Source organism: Impatiens glandulifera, chromosome 8, assembly GCF_907164915.1.
Source record: "Impatiens glandulifera chromosome 8, dImpGla2.1, whole genome shotgun sequence".
Taxonomy (NCBI): domain Eukaryota; kingdom Viridiplantae; phylum Streptophyta; class Magnoliopsida; order Ericales; family Balsaminaceae; genus Impatiens; species Impatiens glandulifera.
This window is the reverse complement of record NC_061869.1, coordinates 39,918,575-39,944,363: the sequence shown is the minus strand read 5'-3', so window position 1 is coordinate 39,944,363 and position 25,789 is coordinate 39,918,575. Positions and strand designations below refer to the sequence as shown.

The 25,789-nt window shown below is 31.9% G+C and overlaps 1 protein-coding gene across 1 annotated transcript; it reads left to right on the top strand.

Moving 5' to 3' along the window:
- Nucleotides 1–10,045: 10,045 nt before the first annotated feature.
- On the top strand, nucleotides 10,046–21,324 carry LOC124911909 (FGGY carbohydrate kinase domain-containing protein). The gene is made up of 15 exons (XM_047452441.1): nucleotides 10,046–10,207; nucleotides 10,567–10,646; nucleotides 10,973–11,090; nucleotides 11,188–11,366; nucleotides 12,707–12,789; nucleotides 12,876–13,060; nucleotides 13,414–13,475; nucleotides 14,060–14,168; nucleotides 14,255–14,374; nucleotides 16,919–17,038; nucleotides 18,469–18,589; nucleotides 18,662–18,818; nucleotides 19,868–19,940; nucleotides 20,456–20,583; nucleotides 21,042–21,324. The coding sequence occupies exons 1-15, from the start codon at nucleotides 10,129–10,131 to the stop codon at nucleotides 21,165–21,167; spliced, it is 1,740 nt and encodes a 579-aa protein (XP_047308397.1). The 5' UTR covers nucleotides 10,046–10,128; the 3' UTR covers nucleotides 21,168–21,324.
- Nucleotides 21,325–25,789: the final 4,465 nt, after the last annotated feature.

Sequence of the window (25,789 nt, the reverse complement as noted above, 5' to 3'; positions counted from 1 at the left end):
TTTATTCAAAGCTTTTGATAGAGGGTTAGTTTTAGGATAATCGCCTACAAACGAAAAAGAGTTTATAACCGATATCTCTTGAATTGGAGTTATTGTGAAATTCTCAGTTTTGTTTATGAAAATATCACTCGAATGGAAGCGATATTCTTAGTTTGCCCCGATTTGTTTTCTAAAATCTGACACATTGACTCTCTAATGAGATTAATGTTTTCTTCCTTTCTCAAAAGATTTTCTCTTTATTTTGAAGGTTTTATTTATTATTGTGAGAATGGGCCCGCAACATGCAAGTTGCCTACGTATCTTCTCTCCTTTATTTTTTTTGCACTAAGAAGAATCAGGTCTCTGTAGTTTGGACATGAGTCCTTTGGACATGTTGCAAGTTATACAAAACTTGGGACTGAATTATATTGAAATAAGATTCTTTCAAGACCGAACTTTAAACCATCATACGGTTAGCTTAATATTATACAAAATATATTTTAAGTGCATCGAGATTATTTGGCATAATAAACTCTTCACCTTCTAGATTAGATATGCGGACAACTCCTCCAAAGAGATTTTCTTAACTAGGAAGGGTTCCCATTAGGGTCAAAACTTTCCCTTATAGTTTAGGTGTTCTCGGGTTTATTTGAGAAATAGATCACCTTCTTTGAGTTTTCTATGTTTGAACTTCCTATTGAAGGTGTCTGACATGCATTTTTGGTAGGCTTGAGTTTTACATAGAGCATTCTTCTTATCCTTCATTAACATTAGTTGGTCATATCGAAATTTGATCTAGTCTTCTTCTATAACGTTGATCTCTAAGAGTATTCTTATGGTTGGAATCTCGATTTCGATTGGTTGTACGTCGTCCATGCCATAAACTAGAGAGTATGAAGTTTCGTCCATCGAGGTTCGAGTGGTTGTATGATATCCCCATAAGTCATATGGTAGCTTCTCGTGCTAGTCCTTATATGTGTTGATCATTTTCGTGATGATCCTAATCACGATTTTGTTTGTAGCTTCGACTACACCATTGGTTTGAGGTCTATATGGTGATGATTTGTGATGCTCGATCTTGAACTCGTCGAGCAATTGCAACACTTTTCCTTAAAATTGTCGATCATTGTTTGAAATCATGGCGTGAGGAACTCCATATTTAGCAATGATGCTAGTTCAGATGAACTATGCCACTTAAGATGATTTCAAGACCTTGTAGTAGGCTTCTTTAACCCATTTAGTGAAGTAGTATATGGCGACGAGTATGAACTCGTGTCCATTTGACACGTGAGGATAGATTTTCCCGATTACGTCAATACCTCATGTAGAAAAGGGCCAAGGGAATGCCATGTTGTAAAGGAGCGAGGTTGGTATATGCTTTAGGATAGTAGTAAATTTGGCAATAATGACAACTCCTAACATAGTTCATACATTCTTGTTCAAGGTTTTCCAATAATATCCCAAATAGAGTATTTTCTTGGCTAAAGTAATTCCATTCATGTGTGGGCTGCATTTCCCTACATGTACTTATTCCATAATTCTCTTGGATTTAGGATTATTTATGGAGAGCATGTTTTGATCATTATAAATTCTGTTGGCAATCCAAGCACAATTGGTGGAATACTGGTGCAACGCCCGTCGTTTCTAGCTCGGAAGTGGGAAGGATATTCTTCATACTCAATGTACTTCTAAAGAGTATCATACTAGGGTTTAACAACATTCTCATAGGAAGTTACTGCTCCTGATTCAAAAGTAGGTCGTTACTTTTGTTGGATTTTTAGAGGTTTGACTTTAATTCCGTCGGGAATTTGAGTCATGAATGCCAAAGTAGCTAGGGCATCCACAAAGCGGTTTTAGCTTCTTAGAGCATGAACAAATGATACTTGATCGAACTTGTTCATTTGTTTGGTCAAGTGGGTGAGGTAGGGTTTCAAGTTTTCTCCTTTCACTTGATATGTGTCATTGGCTTGAGATATAACCAAGTTAGAGTCACCAACTACTTCTAACTTAGTTTACCCTTTTCATATGCCAATTTGAAACCCAAGAGGCATGCCTCATATTCGGCCTCATTATTGGTGACGGGATACTCGAGTTTTATGCATATTGGATTGTACGTCCCTTTCGGGGACAACTAACAAAATCCCAATTTTGTAACCCTACTTTTCGGAAGATCCGTCAAACATCAGTTTCCATGTGTTTGATGTTACACTCATAATTCCTTCATCGAGGAATTCGAGTACGTCTTCTGACTTAACAATGATGGGTTGGTCAACAAAGAAGTCTGCGACAATTCTTCCTTTGATATACTTATGTAGCGTATATGATATGTCGTATTTGGATAACATTATCATCCATTTGACTAGCCTCGGTGACAGAAGAGTTCGTTGGAACAAGAAGTGGATCGGGTCTAGTCTTGATACCAACTTGATGGGGTGGACTTACATGTAGTGTCTTAACCTTTTGGTGACCCATTCTAAGGCCCAATAAATTTTCTCAACTAGAGTGTAATTAAGTTAACACTCAGTCATCCTTTTACTAATGTAGTATATAGGCGTTTCGACTTTATCCTCGTTTTTTTGAGCCAACAGGCTTTCTAGTAACTATGTCTGTTATAGTAAGGTATAGGATGAGAGGAATGTCAGCTCTAGGAGGCATTAGTATGGGAGGGGATTTTAAGTAATCCTTGATTCTATCACACGCTTGTTGATAGTCTTCATCCCATATAAACTTTTAGTCTTTCTTCAGTAGCTTAAACAACGGATCATATGTCATAATAAGTTTGTTGATGAATCGACTAATGTATTAGATTTTACGCATAAATCTGCGGATCTCTCTTTTGTTTCGAGGGATAGGCATAGCAGTGATTGCTTCTATCTTAGAAAAATCAACTTCGATGTCCATTTGTGTGATTAAGAAGATGAGCATTTTACTAATTGTGACTCCGAAGGTACATTTCTTCAAGTTGAGTTGTAGATGATATTTCCCAATTCATTGTAGGAATTTCTCAAGATTTATGACATGTCCTTCTCGATCCTTCGATTTGACAATCATGTCATCGACATATACTTTCACTTCCTTATGGATCATGTCATGAAGGATCATGGTGGCTTCCCTTTGATAGGTAGCTCTTGCATTCTTAAGACCGAAAAGCATGACACGATAATAAAATCTTCATACTTCTATCATGAACGTAGTCATTTCCTTGTCTTATGGGGCCATCAGGATTTGGTTGTATCTAGAAAAATCCGTTCATGAATGATAACAGTTCTTGACCGGTAGCATGATTGACTAGTATGCCGATGTGTGGTAGCAAGAAGTGATCTTTAGGACTGACCTTATTTAGATCCCGATAATCTGCACACACGTGTAGTTCCCCGTCTTTCTTTAGGACATGGGTTAGGTTAACTATCTAGGTAAGATATTTCACTACCTTGAGAAATCCAACTTCGACTTGCTTTTGGGCTTATTCTCGGATTTTCTTCACGACTTCCTCTTTTATCCGTTTAAGTTTTACTTTATTAGCTTAGCGTCAGGATATATAGGAATGTGATGTCATGTGATCTTTGTATCAATTCTTGGCATATCCTTTTATGACCAGCGAAGACGTCTTTGTTGGATTTTAATAGCTCAACTAACTCCAGACACTCTTGTGGGTTTAAACTTTGGTCGATCAGTACGATTTAAGGATCGATAGTCGTGTTTAAATTGATTCAGGAAAATGGAAATTTTTACGATCGTTGTACTTGACCCCCGAATTCGTTAGACGTGGAGATGGATTTTTTAGGGGTGACTCTGAATCACTCGCCTTCGATTTCGATTGTCTTTTCTGTCGTAGAGACAATCTCGTCCTCACTTTCTAATAAGTGTTTGTTTTTGAAGTTTAAGTCATAGTAAAAGGAAATATCATTTATACTCATAAATTCAAAGTCTAATTCTTGTGTTACATCGAGGGGTTTATTACATGTAAGAAAAGATTATCTGACAAGATCATTGTTCTTAGATTTCTTACAATGTATAATATTTAACATCTCTCTACACATGAGAGACGAAAGAGTTCTACTTTTTTCGATCACAATATTGATGGATGAAAGGGAGTCGGTTCTTTAAGGACCGGAAGAGTTGGCTTCTTAAGCTGGATCAGCTGTCTTGGAATTCTGAGCTATTTTTCTAAGGCATCGCGCCAATAGTTCGTTCTTTTCCTAATCATACAAACAGAAGTGTTAGGATTATGAGGATAAAGATTTCGAGACCTAGAAAACGTCTTTGTAAATCTAGATTGATAAAGGGTTCGGTGAAGTCAAAGCATAAAGTGCTTTGTCCCTCACCGATGAACTGTCCATTCAAAGTTTGTGGAACATCTATGTGTCGTTTAGATATCCTTTCCTTACAGATTTCTTTGAATCATATATGGATGTATCCTAGACCGTGGCTATTCATGTTAAAACCTGGTTGCAAGAATGATGACATGCCATTGGAGCTTGAGCTTAAAGCTATACTAGAGAAATATCATATTTTGTGCATCATTCTCATGAATGGGAGACTAAATATACTAATGTTAGGGTGTTTGGATAGTCTTTACTTTATGAGAGGATTATACATATCTCGAACCCGATTAGTTCAACCTCAGGGGTGTCAATATGGGTAGACCCAAAGACTACTGTGATGTTAGTTGCGTTGTTGACTATGATAACTTGGTCGTTGGCGATGAATTTGAGTTTTTGGTGTAGGGTAGAGGCTAAAGCCTTAGCTTGATGCATTCATGGCCTTCCTAAGATCAAGTTATAGGAAGGTTGCATATTTATGACACAAAAATCAACTTGAAAGGGTATTCTAGCCACTTGGACAGTGCACTTAAGGGAACCCATTATCTCATAGCGAGAGTTGTCAAAGCCTCTAACACACAGGGTCAGATGGTATGATCTTGTCTCGGGATACTCCTAGCTTCTCAAGAGTCTGCCAAGGATATATGTTGAGAGCGAACCCATTGTCTATTAAGACCATTGGAACGGTCTTTACCTCCACTTGTACAAAAATATAGAGGGCTTTATCATGGTTTGATTCGGGTGATGGAAGATCCTCGTCTTCAAAACCGATCATGTTATGTTGTGAGCTAGTGGATATGATCATACTAGTTTTTCAAGGGTGGTGTTGAAATAATTTGTGGAAACATCCCAAAATATTTTGAAATCATTTTCTAATCATTGGAATTTTTAGAAAATGGTTTTGGGTTCCAAAATTACAAAAATAATTTTGGGTTTTGAAAAAAGTGGAACCAAATAGGACTTAGGACCAGAGTCTTAGGCCTTGGGTTTGTATTTGTCAGTCGATGTCTAAAAACCCTCGGCATGGGTCAAGGAGCCTATCGGTTGGGGCTCGGGGTCTTTGGTCTGGGTGCCGAAGTCCCTCGGTTGAGGTGCTAAGGACTCTCGGTCCTTGGCTAAGATCATCGGTCGGGGTGTATAAACCCATCGGTCTTGTGTTAGCCCTGGGCTAACCTCATTGGTCATAGGTTCATGAATTCTCGGTTACAGTCAAGATCCCTCAGTCATAGGTTTAGACCTATCAGTCCTAGGTTAGAGCACTCGGTCCTAGATATAAAAATCATCGGTCGGACCTCTCGGTCCTAGGTGAAGAACACCTGTCGGACCTCTCGATCCTAGTTCAAGAACATCGGTCGGACTTGTCGATACTATTGAATTTCTTGGTCGGACATCTCAGTCCTAAAGAACACAAAAGTTGCGGGATTTACAATGTTGATTTAAGCTTGGATTATTCAATCCAAGGGTTTGTAGCTTCACAAAACTCCCAAAAATATGTTGATCATCATCTCAAGGTATCAATTGACTTGGATGATGATTAAATCGTTCAAAACAGTTTTTGATAAAAAAAAAATTGATTTATAGTTTTAAAACTGTTTTGAGGAGAAATGAGCTATCTAATAGCTTTCTTATATCTCATATACTTGATTGGTTCCAAAACAAGAACACTACCTCTTCATTTTGACCAAATCAAGAATTCAAAATTTTCAATTATTTTGAAAATTTTGATTATAATCAAACATGATCCAAATAGTTTCCCAACATGATTACAATCATGTTGGGAAGTTTTCTAAGTTGTGATCTTCAAAGATTAGCCCAAGAACAACAAATCCGTTTTTTTTAATTTCAAATTTGGGTTTTTCTGTTTAAGATTGATTGATTGTCTCTAACCTATACAGAAAGATTATAAATGATCTTATGACTAATTTCCAACCATAAAATACCATAAACAACAAGCATACAAGCTTATGCAATTTAAAATATAAAAATTTCAAATTCAAACTGTAAATATGAATTAGAGTGTGATTGAAATTTACCAAAGATTGGAGTACACTCCTAGGTCCTTAGGGAAACTTTTGGGATGCTCAGATCCAAGCTTTAAGTCCTTATACGAAGTTTTAAAAAAATACGAAAGCTTGAAGCTTTAATGGCGGATTTATGAAAATATTTGATTTAAAGCTAGAGAGTTGAGCTTCGGATTTGTTTTAGGAAGCTATTTATAGCTGTTCGGAGTCGGTTGATCCATCCAAGTGGATCGAATTAGCCAAAATCATTAATGATGTTTTGGCTGTTCTTGATTCAACTAGCTGGAATAGGGATGATTCATCCCTATTTTTGTAAGATAAATGATCACCTAAGTAGGGTGATCATTTCACCTTTTGAATTAGTCGTTTTGGTTGACTATAGAGGATGTTCCATATTTGGAAAATCAAAATCAGATTGTTCTTATCTTCCGGTGACGCGTTGGAGAAGACGATCAAAGGTGGAAACATCACCGTTTCGAGGAAAAACGTGGATGCAGAGCGTTCCGTCCGCGTTCCATCTAGGCACCGTTGTGTTTGAGCGTTTTCGGCTAACGACGTTGAGACGTGCAATAGTCGATCATGTGCCATTAATTTTTTATTTTTGGAAAACGGCTAGAATTATTTCATTAAAATCCCAAAAGTGGGAGGGTCATAAATCAAAGCTAAACAAACTATAGTTGTGGTTAAGGATGACAATCAAAGTACCTTAAAAAAATTGATTAATAATATTCATACATTCTAAAAAAACAGAGATTACAAATAGGAAAGACTAAATTCAACATAACCATCCGAGCCTGATATTTTTGTGTGTCATTCGTTTTTGAGATGTCTTCTTCATCTCCTCATGAAAATCTCCTCATGATAGAAGATTGTATTAATTAGTTTTTTTTACGACAATACATTAACACAAATTTATGTGCTCATTCTTTTTTATCTATCGAGTTCAACTAAATTAAAGTTGAAATTTGAACCAATTAATGCTTCCAAACTCCATCATCAAAATGCTTTTATTTTTCTCCATATTCTTTATAATTGAAAATAATATTTTCAAAGAAACAACTTGTTTTTTTTTTTTGTGGGAAATAAAGTTTCAACGTATTTTCATATACAAAGTCTATAAATGTTTTTACTGAGTCAAAATATTATAATAAAGTATATTTTCGTAATATTGTAAATAATTAGATTATTTTAAAATAATCTAAATTATCAACATTACCTTTTTATATAATTGGACTAAATTATCAACCTTATCTTTTTATATAATTGGATTATTTGAAAATAATTCAACAAAAAAATTGGCTAGACAATACAATTAAGTTTTTTTTTGCAAGTGTATTTTTTGGAAGTAAAAGTTTCTAAATTATTTTTTTTTTATATATTGGCTGTAGTATAAAATTAAGACTCTTTATTTATTAAGGTTAATTGAGATTGCATGTCTCTCCTTTCAAACTTCAAAATTTGAAATTTTTTATTGTTAAAGTTATAAAAAACAAGATTTTATTTTTAACGATTTTAAATTTAAACGTCGTTAATTTATTATGAACGTGACACATATAAATAAATAAATTATAAACAATGTTAAAACTCTCAAATAACTGAAATTTGGTAGTTAAATTAGTGAAATAAATTTTTATTTATTTATTTATTTATAATAATTTATAAATGATAAAGTTTGAATAAAGATATCTAAAATTTTAATTAAGCCTTAACTTAAATTTTACCAATAGACTTGTATTATTCTAATGTTTACGTGATAGATAAAAATATTAGCTTATTATAATAAATATATTTTTGGTAATATTGTATAATTAAATTATTTTATAATAATTTAAATTATCAAAATACATTTTTATACAATTTAATTATTTATAATAATTCAACCAATTGAGTCTTTTATATAAAAAAAAACAAGATTTTTTTACTAGAAAATTAAAATTCTCTTTGCCAACAAATTTAATAATTCAACTTAATTTTTAAACACAAAATATAGTTTAAGAACTCGATTTTGAAACTACTATTTAGTTTATTAAGTAAAAGGTAAAATTAATTTTGTTTTTATTTAATATAAAAGACATGATTAAATTATATTAAAATAAATTAAGTGAAGTGGATGAGAAAGGGTGATTTTTTAATAATTTTTTAGATTAAGTTATTCATATTTTTAATCATATTTTTAACAAAAAAAAATGATTAATTTTGATTTTTGACAAAAACAAAATTTTTAATGTAACATATAAGCTAAGACTAGATCTATTTTTTTTTTACACAAAAAAAGTTAATAAAAAAAAATAATATTATTATTATTAAATTCAAATTAATTCATTCAAATTTTTAATATGATAATTTTTAAAAGTAATTATAATTATAATTCTGATGGTGATTAAATAACAAAATTTTAATTTTTTTTTTATAATTATATGTTTTACACTAAAAATATAATTATTTTATAAAATAAAACTATAATATACAAAATTAACAAGGTGTAAAAAGTTGTTAAAGATAATGAATAATTATCTAATTTATTTAAATAAAATATTTTATAATGAAATAAGATAATTTAAGAGACAAAATATTAAAATAAATGACATCATTATATTAGCTAAACACCATTCCTTGAAACAGACATCTCGAAGAGAGAGAGAGATTAGAAATGTTTAGGGGGTGCTTGGTTCAAATAAAGGAATGGGAATAGGATTGGGATTGATAGATGTGTGGAATGGGAATGGGTATGATTGATAGAAGTGTAGTGTTTGGTTAAGAGTTTTAATCATTCCCATTCCCATTGATAACGTTTGGATTTATAAGAGAAAAGTTATAAATATAATTTTGTTATTAAAATTATGATTAATTTTAATTTTATTTTATTAAATTAAAAAAATAAAATATTATTATTTTGTAACGTTTAAAATATATAAAATATTTAAGTGACATAATTTAATAAAATATAAACATCTAATATTTTTTCATATTAATTATATTTTTTCAAAATAAAAATAAAAATACTTATAACAAAAAAAAATGTTGAATGTTTCAATTTTTTACTAATTATAAATAAATAATTATCTATTAAATATAAATAATATAAGAAAAAGTCTTTCAAATATTATATATTTCAAATTAAATATAATATTTTATTTAATAATATATTATAACATGGTATAATTTTTTTAATAATAATTTTTATTAAAATATTTTATATTTAATTTTTTAATATTTTTTATATAAATTGTTATTTTATTTTTAGTTTTATATTTTTATATTTTAATTAATTTATTTTAATTTTATTATTAATATTTAAAATTTAAAATTAATTATATTATTATTAGTTATTGTAATTATCACTAAAATTTTATTTTAAATAATTTCTTAATATTATTTAAATAATTGAAATTATTTATTCATAAATAAATAAAAATTTATTATTATGTTAATTATAAAATAACGTATAATATAATTATAAAATATATATGATATTAAAATTATAATTATAATTATGAGAGAGAAAATAAGAGAGTGGAGATAATGGGAGAGAAAGCGTATCGCTCCGGAATGGGATTCATTCCTCCCAATATAGAGAGGATTGGATGATTACTGAGTACCCGGGAATCAAATCAATATCCTGGAATCAAAACCACCAACCAAACATCTCATTTCATTCCCTTTCCCATTCCTGAGTACAAAAACCACGTACCAAGCATGCCCTTAGCGATACAAAATCGTGGTCGGATTCAGCCACACTAGTGGACCCCAAAAGCCAAGGCCATCATCCGGATTCCTCATCACTTACGGATCATCTATCCCTTGAAATGACCACAGCCGATGGACCATCCTCTCGCCGCTCAGTCTTTCTCGGCGTTGACGTTGGCACCGGCAGCGCTCGTGCAGGTTTTTCTCTCTTTCACTCCATTCTCTTTGTTCATTTACTTCACATACATTACTTCAGATAACCTTCCCTCCCTAGCTGCTGTTTCTGGAGGTCCGGTTTGAAATTGTCGATTGTGCTCTCACTTCTCATACTGGTTGTTTATTGCGAAAGACCCAGGCGAAATCTTGGTTGTTAATGGAGATAAAAAGATTGAATTTTGTTTGTTTGACAGTTTCATTTGTTAAAATGCTTTTCTGTTTACATGTCAGAGCTGCAATCCCCCGCAGTTTCCATATGAAATGCAGAAAACTGGTTTATTTTTATCAAGGAAAACTGGCAACGAATTTATTTATACATTGTCCCTTTTTTCATGGTGCAGGCCTGTTTGATGTGAAAGGGAAACTTCTTGGTTGTGCTAGTAGCCCGATACAGATCTGGAAGGAGGGTGACTGTGTGGAGGTCAGAATATCAGTATTATCCATATCAGTTTTTCTCCTTCCTTTTGTTGAAACTCCCTTCGAATAGAGAAGAGTTTAATTTTAAAATTTGTAGAGATCTCTTTTTATTTACTTCATGTAGTTCCTAATAAAAACTAATAAAATTTTGGTTATGTCTCTTACTAAATTTAGTTTCCAAACGTTTTTGTATCTGGAAACGAATCTATACACAAGAAGATTAATAATAAGTATTTCCTAATGACCATGTCCATTGGCTAACAGAACAAACATAATTTGTACATTTTGTGTAACCAAGGTTTCTTACTCTTTTTTATTTTCCCAAAACAGCAATCATCAACCGATATTTGGCTCGCTATTTGTTCAGCTGTTAAGTCTGCATGTTCTCTTGCAAATGTTTCTGGAGAAGAAGTATCTGGATTGGGATTTGCGGCTACTTGTTCACTTGGTTTGTATTTATTTTCATGTTCTAAAGAGTACTATTTATGGATCGGTGAACATACTGCAATGCGACTTTATTGATATAAGTCTCATATTCTCTGCAGTTGCCATTGACTCGGATGGATCGCCAGTTTCAGTTTCTTGGAGCGGTGATTCGAGAAGAAATATCATAGTATGGATGGACCACAGAGCTGTTCAGCAAGCTGAGAGGATTAATTCTTGTAATTCAACAGTATTGCAGTATTGTGGGGGAGCTCTTTCCCCTGAAATGCAGCCGCCAAAGGTACATAATCAGCTAGCACTTTCGGTTCAGATCTGATGACTGTTCTTTTTTCAAATAAGATTTGCATTACCGTATTAACTGTGATATTTCTGCATTATTTTGTACATTTCAGTCTGCAGTAGCATCAAAGTCTCGTTTTGCTTCCGCAATATGTGTCGTGCTAGTTTTGCTTGTTGTAGTTTCAAAATGGTTCAAATTACTTCTCACCATTGGTTGCTGGTTAACTCCGCTAAGTTCTTAAATCATATTTACACAAATTATGCAACTCCTCAATCTCAATTCTTGCCTAAAATATTATTTTCTTTCTAAAATGCATATCTAAACATTAACAGAGTTAATAAAAAAAATGACGTCGGGAAGTAATTTCAGCAATTTTTAATGTTAGAAAACAAAATGAACTTTTGATGCAAACTCAGGAAGCAAAATGAGCCTTCCTTATTTTAATACAATTGGTATGATATTTGGATACATGTTGCTCCGGATGCAGCATGTGTTCTGCTCTAAATTTATGTTGATATTCTTTTGTTGGATGATGATGCTTTAGTACTGTTAGCTTCTGAGTTCTAGCCATGAAAGAATCATAGAGCAACCGATGAAGATTGATGTCAATTGATGTTATTGGGATGAAAATAAAGAATGTTGAGCCTATGGACTCTTTGGCATTATAAAGAAAGATATGGAGAGGAAATTTATCTGGCAAGATTTGGAAATAGGTTGGAGCTCTGGGTTCAGTAGTACAATTGCTAGTCTCTTTAATCCTGTTTGTTTATCATGGTTGGGCAGCAATAGCAGTAGTTATCAAGATATGAGTATGAGAGCCTAATAGTTAAGGAGCAAAAAATTAAATAAATGGGCTACTCTCGTGGCCCTTAAATTGAAAAAGGATTTTGTTTACCCGTTTGAGCCAAAAAAGAAAACAAAAACTAACTATTGATCATCTCCTGATCTATGATATTGAAAATTCACAACGTGAGACGCCTCCACCCTTTAAAAATGACATGAGGTGAAGAACATTCACTGTATTCTACCCTTGTTGAGATTTTTTCCTTCAAATGAAACAAGATCAGAAGTTTGGTTATCAAAAGATCTACAAAATGACTGTCCGTAATTAAAACAATTTTAGTGAAGAAAAAAACAATGCAAATCATTGGATTTTGAACAAAGTAGATGGATGAGGATCCATTGATCGTTGCGACAACTTTTGGTTTAATGACCCAAAAGGCCTTTAAACAGGCAAATAAGGTTGTTCTGAAAAATGTATTAAGTTCAATTGTGGCTTTCTTTCTTCGGTTTCCCAAGATTCGGTGATATATTTTGTTCTGAAAAATATGTATCTGCAGCTTCTCTGGGTGAAGGAAAATCTTCAGGAGTCTTGGTCCATGGTTTTTAGGTGGATGGACCTGAGTGATTGGCTTTCTTACAGGTACAATAAACTTTGAAGTCTGTTATTTGGAGCTTTGAGTTAGTGAAGTTCAATGAAATTAACCTAATTTTCAACTATCTTCCTAGAGCAACAGGAGATGATACCCGGAGTTTGTGCACTACAGTATGTAAATGGACGTATCTTGGCCATGCTCACATGCAACACATTAATGAGAAGGATTCTAGGAATATGGAAGCTTGTGGATGGGATGATGACTTCTGGGAGGAGATAGGTTTAGGTGATCTTCTGGACGGTCATCATGCTAAGATAGGTAGTCAATCCTATGATTCTTTTCAAAGAGTTTGTTTGATGTAGAATTTTCTTAGAAAAAATAAATCCATTTTTGGATAAAATAAACCTTTATTTGATGAATAAGTGGATTATATGGGGTAAATGACTAAAAAATATTTTTTGTAATTAATATTTGTAACATTATAAAAAATAAAGTAAGTTAATTTGATATTTTGGATAATGATTTGATTGGCAAAGTGACTCATGATGGAATAAGAGGTTATTTCCTTCATCAAACAAGGCCTAAAATTCAGTTTATACTTTTTGTTCTATTGGCTTGTTATATTTGTTAACTTACATGATATTTGATGATTGGAAGATTATACTGTACAGGGCGTAGCGTAGCTTTCCCAGGACATGCTTTGGGTTCTGGTCTAACACCTGCTGCTGCGAAGGCAAGAAACCTATACTCTATTTTTTTAAGGAAAAATTCTGTTAAATGTACAATAAATGTAAAGATTACATTAGAAATGATACAACCAAACAACCAAATATCTTACTGCAATGTAAAATGTAGTTTATTATCATCCTTTGCCAATAGCATTGGCTGAATAGTTTGGTGGTAACCACTCAGGATAGCTTAAGTTGTAAGAGTAAGAGTTTGAAATCTGAGATTCAATTCACCCTGAAAGAACCTTAGGTCTTGTTGGATCTTGGGTTATTTGAAAATAACCTTGTTTGATGTGCACATTCAAATAACCAAGTTATTTGGGATTCTATTATCAATTTGTCTTTTAAGTATAGTTAAAAAAAAAATAAAGGATATTTTGGTTGATAATTAGAATGATGTGATTGATGATGAGATATTGGGTTATTTGAGATTAATCTGAAATAATCCAGATCAAACAAGGCGTTGATGTGTAAAAAAAATGAATAGCTTGATGGTAGGGTTATTGCACTTTTAGCTCCAGCTTAGAAGTTCTTAATTAGTAAAGAAGATATTCCTCCTTTTGTAATTGCTAATAAAAGAATTTAGCAGGAATTGGGACTGGTCCCTGGAATCCCTGTTGGAACCTCACTAATTGATGCCCATGCTGGTGGTGTGGGTGTAATGGAAAGCAATCCTTCTTCAGATCCTGCACATATAGGTGTTCATCTGTAAATTCCATAGGGAATACACTTTTTTAAAATTGAAGTTGTATACCTCTGCTTCTGAAAATGTATCTCTGTGCAGAGATCGATGATAAAGATATATGTCGTCGGATGGTACTAGTCTGTGGAACTTCTACATGTCATATGGCCATATCACCCAACAAGCTATTCATCCCTGGGGTCTGGGGTCCATTTTGGTCAGGTATTCTTTCAATTCACTGAAGTTCTTGGCTTAAACTCTAGTCTTGCAGTTTTTTCTAAGCTGGCAGTTTGCTTCTAGTGAAATTATAAATCTATATGTTGAGATTAAATTGTTTTAGTTGGACTGTGAGTTTAATCAGTGTGAAATGATGAGTTATGGTAACTCTGAATATGATCCAAATGTATATTGTTAGAATTTTTTTCTTTTCATATTAAAGTTTTTATTAATAGGATTGTTGAAAAACTGACTTCTAATACACAAACGTGTCTACAGCAAGTTCTGAACACATTGATTTAATAATGATAGATTTAGATATTGTTTATCACTTAAATCTAATTTTATTTTGGTAAAAAAGCATCACTTAATCTAAATAGGTATGTGCTTGTTTGAATTAAATTTATTTAATAACTAATATTTAAATTCAAATAATTATTTAGTGTCCAAAAGTCATTTAAGCCAATGGAATTTTTTCAAACTTACATAATTGTAAGGATGAAATAGTCTTTAACATTAATTTTTACATTTTATCAAATCTTCTTCATATAAAGTATATAAATTTTAAATATTTTCATTTGGCTTATGCAACATTTATCTTTTAAAATACTTAAACTAATTCAAGACTTAAAATTTAGTATTCAACATTTAAAAATTAATTTTATGTTTATCAAATGGACCCTAGCTTTTATTTTCTTTTTCTGAAAACATAAAAATTTGATTAAAACTACAGTCAACGTGTAGGTCACTGATAAGATGAGAATTATACTTCCATAATAGGTAGTTTCAAATTTAGGCAGTATCTTAGTGACTGCAGAATAGATGAGAGAACAAGAACGATTACAGGATCTGCGATCGATAGAAAAGATTAGAATGGGATATGAGAGATTAGAGTAAGAGTAGAGAGAGAATAGGAATTAACCTGGATATTTTTCAAATGATCAGTAGTCTTTTTCATTCCCCTTCAACTAGTATTTAAGGGGCTCCTGCCTTGACAGTTTTTCCCAGAATTCGTTTCTGCCAACTGTTTCTGCCCATCTGTTATAACTGCTGCAGTTTAATCAACTGCTACCAATAACTGTCACCTGCAGTTACACAGCTTATTCAAAATAGAAAACCTTCTGTTGCACAGCTTATTAAAAGAAATTATAGAACATGCCGACTCCGTTAACAATCCGTTGACTTATTAAGGGTTAGAAAACCTAACCCTAAAATTCTCTCATATCAGTCACATATTCTATGGTAGAAATATGATCAAGTATCAGTTAAGATATGTATAGTCAGTCACTAGCTTAAGAAAATTAACTTCCAAGAGGGTGAACCCACAAGTAGGACAGCTAGGGTGCTTTGAACCTCAAGTTCGTTTCCTTTTCCTAGAATCATAGTTGATCCTGGAAGAGATGAGGTGTTTTTATTTTCCCAGTTTTTTTTCTAACTCTTCTTTGATTTGGTAATCATCTCTTTGAGCTTTTATTTCATAATCATGTCACTTTGTGATTTAAGTGATGTGAAAATGTGTAATATCATTATTCTATTGGTCTTGCAAGGTTATGGCTTTGTTGAGGGGAGATCCATTTGTTCTCATAATCTACATCTGAAAACTTATTAATTATTTCCTGATTTTGATTAAAGCCTTCAATATCAAGTTGGGTGATTTGGAAGGTTTTCAAATTCTTAAAATTTAGTGAGTTCAAAGGTTTTTTAAAACTAAATAGACATAAAAGAAATTCCAAGGGAGAAAATCAAAATAAAAAAGTTCTAGGCTTATATTTTTGAGAATTTCATTAAAACTAGATCAAACACAAGCACTGTTTAAACAATAAAAATAAATATAATAAACAAAATGGGATTGAAAATAATCAATATTGAGGTTATAAAAAAACATTGTCACTTACTCTCCAAGTCAAAGTCTCCGGTTAGGTACCTGCATCGAAAACCATAAGTCCTCAATCACACTCATCTCGATATCACTCATGGATATCAATGTGCCGTTTAATATTCTTTATAATGGATAAATTCTTCCTCAGAGTGTAAAAGTGGTCAGATGATATCATTGCATTTATTTTATTGAGAAAAGTGATTTGTAATCCTTTCATTAAAAATTTCTTAAAATAAAGAAACAAAAAAAATCACTTCCTTTAAGGAAAAACAACTCTCTGCCTCAACATGTTCGGAATTTGACAAATGGAATTAGCAATTACATCAGAATATTAGAAATAAGTACATAATGAATCATTGCATCTTTTTGTGCCCCCCTTTAATTACATCTAATCCCTTCATTCATGTTTCATTCCAACCTCATCAATCCTTTTCTTCTAATGATTTACAAATTTTCTATTCCAAATTCGGAAAATAATTTAGGGACTTGTTTATAGATTTCTCCAATAAAATGCTCTTTATTAAATTATGTTATTTGACAATGATTTGATTTATGAAATAGTCCAATAACATGAATATTTACTTATAATTTTTTATTTTGTTTAATATTTTATAACTACTTTTCAATTAGAAACCACTTCTTAAAATCCATTTCTGTACATTTTGTTTCAGCAATGGTGCCTGAGTACTGGTTGACAGAAGGTGGACAAAGTGCTACTGGTGCATTATTAGATCACATAATCGAGAATCATGTTGCTTCACCCATAATTGCCAATCGTGCTGCTTCCCAAGGTATGTTGTTATTTTAGGTTGCTTTATCACGGAAATCTAACCTGTTCCGAACAAAACTAAAATATATGACATAACTCTAAAATTTATTTTCGGTTAGTATTAGCTCAAGATAATTTAATTTGGGTATATGACATAACCCTAAAATTTATTTTGGGTTAGTTTTTGTTCAGGTTATCCCGATGTTTATTTCTACTTTCTGTACTTCTCTCTTTGGGTTGCCTTGTTTAATAAAACTTTATGTGTGTACAGTGTGTTCTTAGCAAAAATAAATAATTTTTAGTGGGTAGGAAAAAAGCTAAAATATATATCATAACCCTAAAAACCCGATTTAATACTTTTATATAATTTGGGTAGAATGGGTTTACCCAACCCAAATTAGAATATAAGGGAATGGGTTGGGTAATTATAGATTGGGTTGTGTTTGAGTCGGATAATAGGTTGGGTTTCACCCAATGCTCATCCAATCTTCTTTAACAAACCTATACCATAGATCTAGGATCTAGAGAAGATATAATGAAGAAATTCATATGAGAAGAGAATACCTAAGCTTGAGTGGAGAAAATCCAAATTCATCAATTCACATAATTCATTTGACTATTTATATCTAGCTTTCTTTACTAATTACAATAGTACCCATTATTTACCAACATATCCCTAGTCCATAACAGGTTTTACTCAAACTAGATGTACTCTACTGTATATCAAGTTCTCTATTCTCTCATCTTACCTATCATTACCCAACCCCTGTCCCTTACTAGAGAGCCACTACCCGACCTCAAAGGTACACCATTTCAATCCCATCCCTCGACTAGTACCCCAAATATACCCGATGCCATGCTTTTAAAGTGTTTTCTAAATTTACATATTTTTGTTTGTAAAATGAATATAAACATTCCAAACAATTTAAACATAATATTCAAAATAAAACTAAATAAACACATTAAAAAACACTACGCAGAACATAGAAATAATCCAATTTAAAGTTTTTCGACAATATCCTACCTTGGATTCACAAAATTGTAATTTGTAGCCTACAAAATCATTAAAAACAAAATATCAACCTAAGTTACATACTAAAAAACCATAAAATTTTCATATTTTATATTTAAAATTAATATTATTAATAAATAAATTTGGGTTTCTTCTCATTCCTGACTTGCACCTGTCTGGTGGGTAACTAAGAATATCTGACTTATGGTGTAGCCATTGTCATTTTTCCTATTTAGTGTAGCTCAAGTAAGAGTCTTGAATGGAGAGGTTGAGGTCTCTGGTTTTCCACTAAGAACACCTTGAATGAAGTGGAATCATGGTGGGATGTTGTTGCTAGCCTCTTCTAAGAAAAAAACTTGGTCTAAAAAAGAAAAGTTGTTTGTATTGTCTTTGTGTAAAGATTGGCATATTTCCATCATTTAGTAACTTGTGATTCTCAGGTATCTCTTTGACCCAACTACTCAACAAGATACTAAAATCAATGCAGAATGAGCTGGAGGCGCCATTCCTTGCGGCTTTGACTGAGGAGATACACGTCCTTCCTGATTTCCATGGAAATAGGTTGGCAACGATTACCTAAATATTGAGTATTAACAATTCTCTCTTTTAAGTATGATCTTCTTCTGTCTTTAGGTCTCCTGCTGCAGATCCAAAATCGAAAGGTGTGATATGTGGATTAACACTTGATACAAGTGAAAAACAGTTGGCTCTTTTATACCTTGCCACAATACAGGGTATTGCATATGGCACACGCCACATTGTTGAGCACTACAATGCCCATGGCCACAAGGTATATAACCTTCTTTCTTAATTTGGTCTGTTATTATTGTTTTCGTTACTTAGCATGACATACACCAATAATTTTTTATCCCACGCAAGTAGTTCAAGTAGTAATATTTTTGAACTAAGAGGCTGAGGTCTCAAAGTTCGATTCCCACTGAAGTACCTCGACTGAAGTAGGTCTTGATGGTGGGATGCTATGCAAGCTCCACCATGGAAAAATACTGGTCTCAGAAGTAGTTTCTTCACAAACTTCATTTGAAATGAAGTTTGTTTTTTGGGTTATATTCCAAATTATCTAAATCATTGTGATTTTTGAAAAAATAATGATGTTAATTTTCCGAATCGCACACATGAACAAAAATGCATACCAAAACATCCAATAATATTGTAGTATCTCATTAACAAGGAGCACAAATCTGGAAAAAAGATGGAGAAATTCTGAAAATCCTGCCCTTCCCAAATTCATGCACCCATAAATTCTTGGTCATAGTATCAAGTTGATCTGACAACTAATTCCAGATTGATCATTTTGTCCATCCCAACCATGCATCAACTAAGCGAAAAGTATTTCATCCTGAATAAACATTATTGTTCTCGTAATCAGTTAGTTTCACAACTAACTTAAGCCCTTTAATGTTTTCCACTTTTCCTAGATATCTCATAATATTTTTTGTTCCACAATCCTCTTCAAGTTTAAGTTTAAATTCTTCGGATTTCCATTTGCACTTCTGTTCTGGTCTTCTTCGATTCATTCTCGAGTTCATCCTATACTTTTTTCCGTGACAACCTCAATGTATGCTTTGGATGAAACTTGATACGAGTCTGTCACTTTACCTATATCTGGATCACTTTGATAAGAAACCAAAAAGTCATCCTTTAGATAATCATACTTTCAGTTAAAGAATCTTGCACTCCCTCTGAGTCTCTATTCACATAGTTCCTAATCTGGATACAGAATCAGATTACAATATTTATTTATGTTTTTATATTTGAATATGGATCTAAATACAAAAACATATATGGGAGTCAGAACAATCTTTCTGTGGGTTTCTGCAGATTGATACTCTACTTGCTTGTGGTGGACTTGCAAAGAACCCAGTCTACATTCAAGAGCATGCAGATATTTTAGGTCCCTTTCTTGTCCCTGTTTATAGATATTTAGCTGTTTGAAAGCAGATAAATTTGCATATTTTGTTTATTTTATTGAGTTTGAAGCTGAATCAATTTTTCCATAGTTGGAAAGTAGCATCATCTTGTTTTTTCATTTTAGTCCTCTTCATCCTAAAATCTGTAACTAAGTTATTGAGCAAGATCTTATTTGTTTACTCCGAGGAATCTGAGAATATAGATTTTACCTGATTTCAAAAGAAAACCTGATTTCGAATTGGTTTCTATTTACATAACTGACTATTGAGATTTAAATGCTTAAATGTTGGCTTTAGTTATGAATAGCCTATTTGAAAACTGGTATTTTGTCACCATCATGATTTCATTAGAAAATTGTAAGTGTTTTTTCTTGTATGGTATATGTTTTTTTTTTTTGAAGTAACATCATCTTTAATTTTCCTATTTTATCCCTCCCGTCCAAAAAACTTATAATATTTTGAAGGGTAATTATGTAATTGAACATTGTGATTGTTGCAGGTTGTCCAATAATATTGCCCAAAGAGAATGAATCTGTACTCTTGGGTGCTGCCATTCTTGGTGTTGTAGCTTCAAAGAAGTATTCTACCCTACGTGAAGCGATGAGATCGTTAAACGCAGCTGGAGAGGTACGCAAATGATATAATTTTGCACTCTATTTATTTTAATTTAATATTTTGAAGAGTTGAATAGCTTATATTATTAGTTATTAGTACATATGAAATTACTAGTATATAGATAAGAAAATTATATATGTGAGAATGACTAATGAAAAGTGAGAGATATATGAGAAGGGACTTCAATTTCACTATTTAAGCTTATAATGTTTATGATGTTTGGATTTACTAGTGAGATCTATGACTTCTTCAAAAACATGTGTAGTATAAACCTTGTCCCACTAGAAAATTCTCGATGATTACGCAATTGGTACTAAGAAGAAGAAACCTTGGATCTTGTTTGATCGAAGATTAAGAACATTTGAGATATGATTTTTTTTCTTCTAACTTCTAAGGTATAGGGTATTTTGGTTTGTTATGATTTGAATATGATATATAGATGGATTGAATATTCTTGTGATTGTTGTTAGGTTATCAACCCTACTAATGACCCAAAAGTGAAGAAGTACCATGATGCTAAATACCATATTTTCCGAGAACTATACCAGCAACAACTTTCTCGACGAACAATCATGGCACAAGCTTTGGCCACATAAAAAAAAAGTGAGAATTCTGATTGATCATATCAGCTTGAACTTGTAATTAAAGAAAGGTGTTCTTTTGTTTTACAATTCTATTCAAAAAATGAAAAGAAGAAACCAAAATACAGTCTTAGTAGCATTTTTATTACATGGAAATTACATTGTTGTGTTAGTACTGCAATTAATGCTTCATAGCCTATTTCCTATTTATAAGATGTTCAGTTTGCAGTTTAAGTAATTTTTTTGTTCAACTATTAACATTTTTCAAGTCAAATTATGGGGGAAATATCATCTGCCAAGACAAGAAGGAAATAACTTGATTAATTAATTTCAAGATATAAGATTTTTCTATTATAACAGGTCCTTCAAAAGGATCCCGTTCTTCCATCAAATATTCTGCCAAATTGATGTATTACCAAATCACGACTAGATAGAAATCATACTGAGATAGAGAAGAATTCCATACGAATACAACTATTATTTGAACAAATTCTTTGCTCCCTTGTTCCTTTTAGAATGTTCCTCTTAGAGAGGGGCAAAACAAGAACTATTATGCAAACTATTTATTTACATATTTTTTTTTACGATTTTGCCCTTCTCCCCTAAGAGGGAACATGGAGAGACCGAAATAATCGGTAGTAGTTCTCATTTCCAAATTATGTGATAATTAAACCAATGCATAGCTCATGACAATGTGGGTGGATCTGGACGGGTTATTGGGCCTAAAATAAAATTTATTTTAAAAGTTGTTACTTAATTTTTCTCATTAAATTAGAAAAAGAAAAGAAAATATTAAGGGTTAAAACACTTTTTTTAAAAATAGATTATTAAAAATGTTCAGGAAAGAGTATGTGTAAAAGACAGATTCTGTTTAGAAATATATATTTTACACATTTAATTATTTGTTGATACCTTATCTAGTCCAAGAGATCTAACCCATGTTTATATCCTAAAATTGAAGGATAAAATAGTATACACCACCTCCGTTTGGTTTTGGGTATAAAACTATAGATACAATATAATTATACCTGCAGTAAATTTGTAAATTTGTAAGGTGTTTAGTTTTAAAATTTTGTATATACAGTAAATATTATAAATTATACTTTATATTAGGTATAAATAGTAAAGTTATTAAAGTTTTTATTACATTAATATCCTTTCTCTTCCTTCATCTTCTTATTACTCTTTTCCTTCCCTCTCCTATATCTTTTATCTTTCCTTCATTTGCCTGAGATATCGAACCAAACATACTATTTTATTATCTATAAGCATGAGATCAATTATCTAATTCAGACTATTTGGTAGATGGAATTGTTTCAATGACATATCTTGTATTTTATTATCCGTAAGCATGAGATCAATTATGGTTTTAACTGTTTCCTTAAAAAGCCTTCAAAGCCATTTTAGATGTTTGTTTCGGAGGCTCTACATGTTTAACTCTCATAATCGTCATGGTTTGTGCTGCAGCATCTATTGGAATTGAAATCGCCAAAGCCCAACTAGTAACTAGTGACTATAAACTATTTTTACAATTCATTGATTTGAATAAGGAGAATAGGAATATAATAAATTAGTGACTATAAACAATAATTTACAATTTATTCACCACATAATATTAAACAAAATAAAACAATAAGTTTCATCCAATAAATATTAAAATAATAATTAAAAATAATTTATATAAAATGATAAAATAATCTTTTATACTTTTTATTACTTTTTATTATAACTAGTCAAACACAAAATAATAAAAATTATATAATTTATATTTTTAACCAAATATATATAACATATATAATTTATATCTCTTAATATCTTTATACAATTAATAATTAATACCCCTTATAGTTTGTACATATATATATAGTACACCTAACCAAACGGAGGCAAAAAATACTATTTTATTTACATTTAATATAAAAGGTATAGTTGTATGACATAACTTTTTAAAAATAAATTTTAATTATATATATATATATATATATATATATATATATATATATATATATATATATATATATATATATATATATCTTATTTTATAGATTATTTTTTTATTTTAAAATATTTTAATTTTAATTTTATTGAATTGACTATATTTAATGTAAAGAAACTTGAAAAGAAATATGTAACTTAAATCAAGACAATCAAACATTAAATTAGAAAAAAATAATTTGAATTAAATATTTTCAAATTATTATTATAATGTCAAAAACCGGTTCTTTCCGTAATAGGTTTTCGAACTTGATAGTCGCGTCCCTTTGAGACAAACCACAATTGTAGATTTGACTAGAGTGCAATAAAAAACGTCGATCAAGACTAGCTTTGACTTTTTTGAGTCGTCACATAATTTACTCCTCGAAAATTAAGAAATAAAATTATTTTGCGTGTTCAAACGCGTATTAGAGATTAAATTATTGGTCCAGTGTTTGGTTACACGTAAAAAATGGTTAAAAACACTATGTCTTATGTGCCCATTAACTAATAGACTCTATTGTGTAAGCTTTTGACCATTTAAAATAACATTATTTTACACTTTATTTATTTATTATATTCTAAAATATGTTACTAAAGATGAATTCAATCCTAAATACCAAACATGTAACTAGGTTTGTATCATTATATTCATGTATGTACTTCATTTTATAATATGGAAAAAAGAATTAAAGCTCAAATATATCCTGGTTAATAGGTGTGTACTAGATAAACATATTGGAATGGAAAATCAAAGAACACTTACATGGATTGGACTTCAACCCATTGTTGCTTCGGTTAAAATTCAAGTTTATCACATTACTCATCAAATATCAAAGAACTACACGAGTCAACGTCCTGAATCAAGTATAAGACTTCTAGCTTCAATAACTCAACAAATCCGACAGAGACTTTTGCCTACAATCGCTGAAATTTTTTATTTTTTTTTCTTTTTTAATTTTTCCTCTCTATCTCGTTTTCTAGCATTCCTTGTAGGCTTGGGCTTCAATTTAGGGTTACACATCCTTTGTCATCTTTCGCTGAAGTAGAGTTGAAGGGTTGCTTGGTGCTTCTATCTCGTTTGACCTTGGTCTAGCAGATCGGAATATTTGTTTTTCCAAAGAAGTTTATGTTGGTTGTGATAGACAATATCTTGGATAAAGAAGTAGTTAGATGAAGAACAAGGGGGAAATGGCGTGCCTATGTGTGTTTTCTATTTCTCTTGTTGCTCCCGATGTCCATCCAGGGAAGAACAAAAGAAAGGGGCTAGGTGTTTAGTATTCCTAGGCCCGGTTGACTTGGCATTTAATATTTTTTTTTCTCTTGCTTCAATATGCAAAACAAAACTTATCATAGATTAATTTAAACAAACAATATTCATTTTAGTTCATTTAAATTTGTTTAATAAATTTGCACTAATTGTTTTTTAAAATAAGTTCAAATTTAATTTATAAATATGGTATAAAATGTGGGTGTCTATCAAATGTCCTTCTAAGGGTAAGGTTTGAAAATTACGACTAAGTTCCAAGTCTAACATCATAGACACCACACTTGTAAACAACATAATCTATAATTTTACTTGGTATCATTTTTTATTTAGAAAAACATTAAAATAATGGATAGATAAAAATTGACGATCACATGATCGATGATACCTCGATTACGATGCTCGTTGGGCCTTCTCGGAAGGTTCATATTGAAAGGATCGGTGGCACCAATAGAGACAAGAGTCTAACTATTGATGACAACTTCTGGAAAACGGTTTGATAGAAATCCTGTTAGGGATTAATATCACTTTCTATTCTTCACAAACTCTTGCAAACTCTTGAAGTGATTCAAGTGCGGAAACGTTTGCTCATGTTTGAAGCTAAGAACCGATGAAGAAGGAGATAACAAAATGTAAAAGACACAAAGAGATGTTTATGGATGTTCAGAGCAAAACTCTCCTACGTAACCCCTTCTTCCAACCAACAGAAAGATTCACTATACTTTTCTTAGAATCAAATACAGTTTCAAAGCTAGCTCATTGTTGAACAGAATAAACTATGTTCAACTTACAGTATATTGAAGAATATCACTTAGCTAGACAATACTTTGATTCTATCTCTCTCTTGATGTAAAACACAGTAAGCAAGAAAGCACTTCGTAAGAGCGATTGTGTGTTCAACAAACTTGCTGATTAGCTAACTTGCTTGTTCGTTCGTATCTCTATTTGTCCGTTGTCCTTCAGGATCTTTAAATATAGAACATGTACCAACGGTCGAATCTTCTCTAGTGACACGTGGCAAACACCCATGGGAAAGCCTCCATAGTACACAGGTGCACAAAGATCATGGCCGTACCAATCTGGTAATGCGCCGAATATTCTTCTAGGATTGTCCTGCAAGAAAAAATAGTGGGAAGAATATTTGCTTATGTGGCATTAATTCATTGGATGGAACTGACTGTTGTACTAATCTGCACAGATTAGTAGAGCAGGAGTAGCGTACAACTAGTTGATCGTGGGTAGACGGATGCTAACTTCAAGCAACTGCTGAAGCGATGCATTAGACGTGCTTCATTAGACTACCAAGTCTAATGAAGTTAGACGCCCCCGTCTAATAGCGGGATCCATTAGACCACCAAGTCTAATGAAGTTAGACGACACGTCTAACTACGTGTCC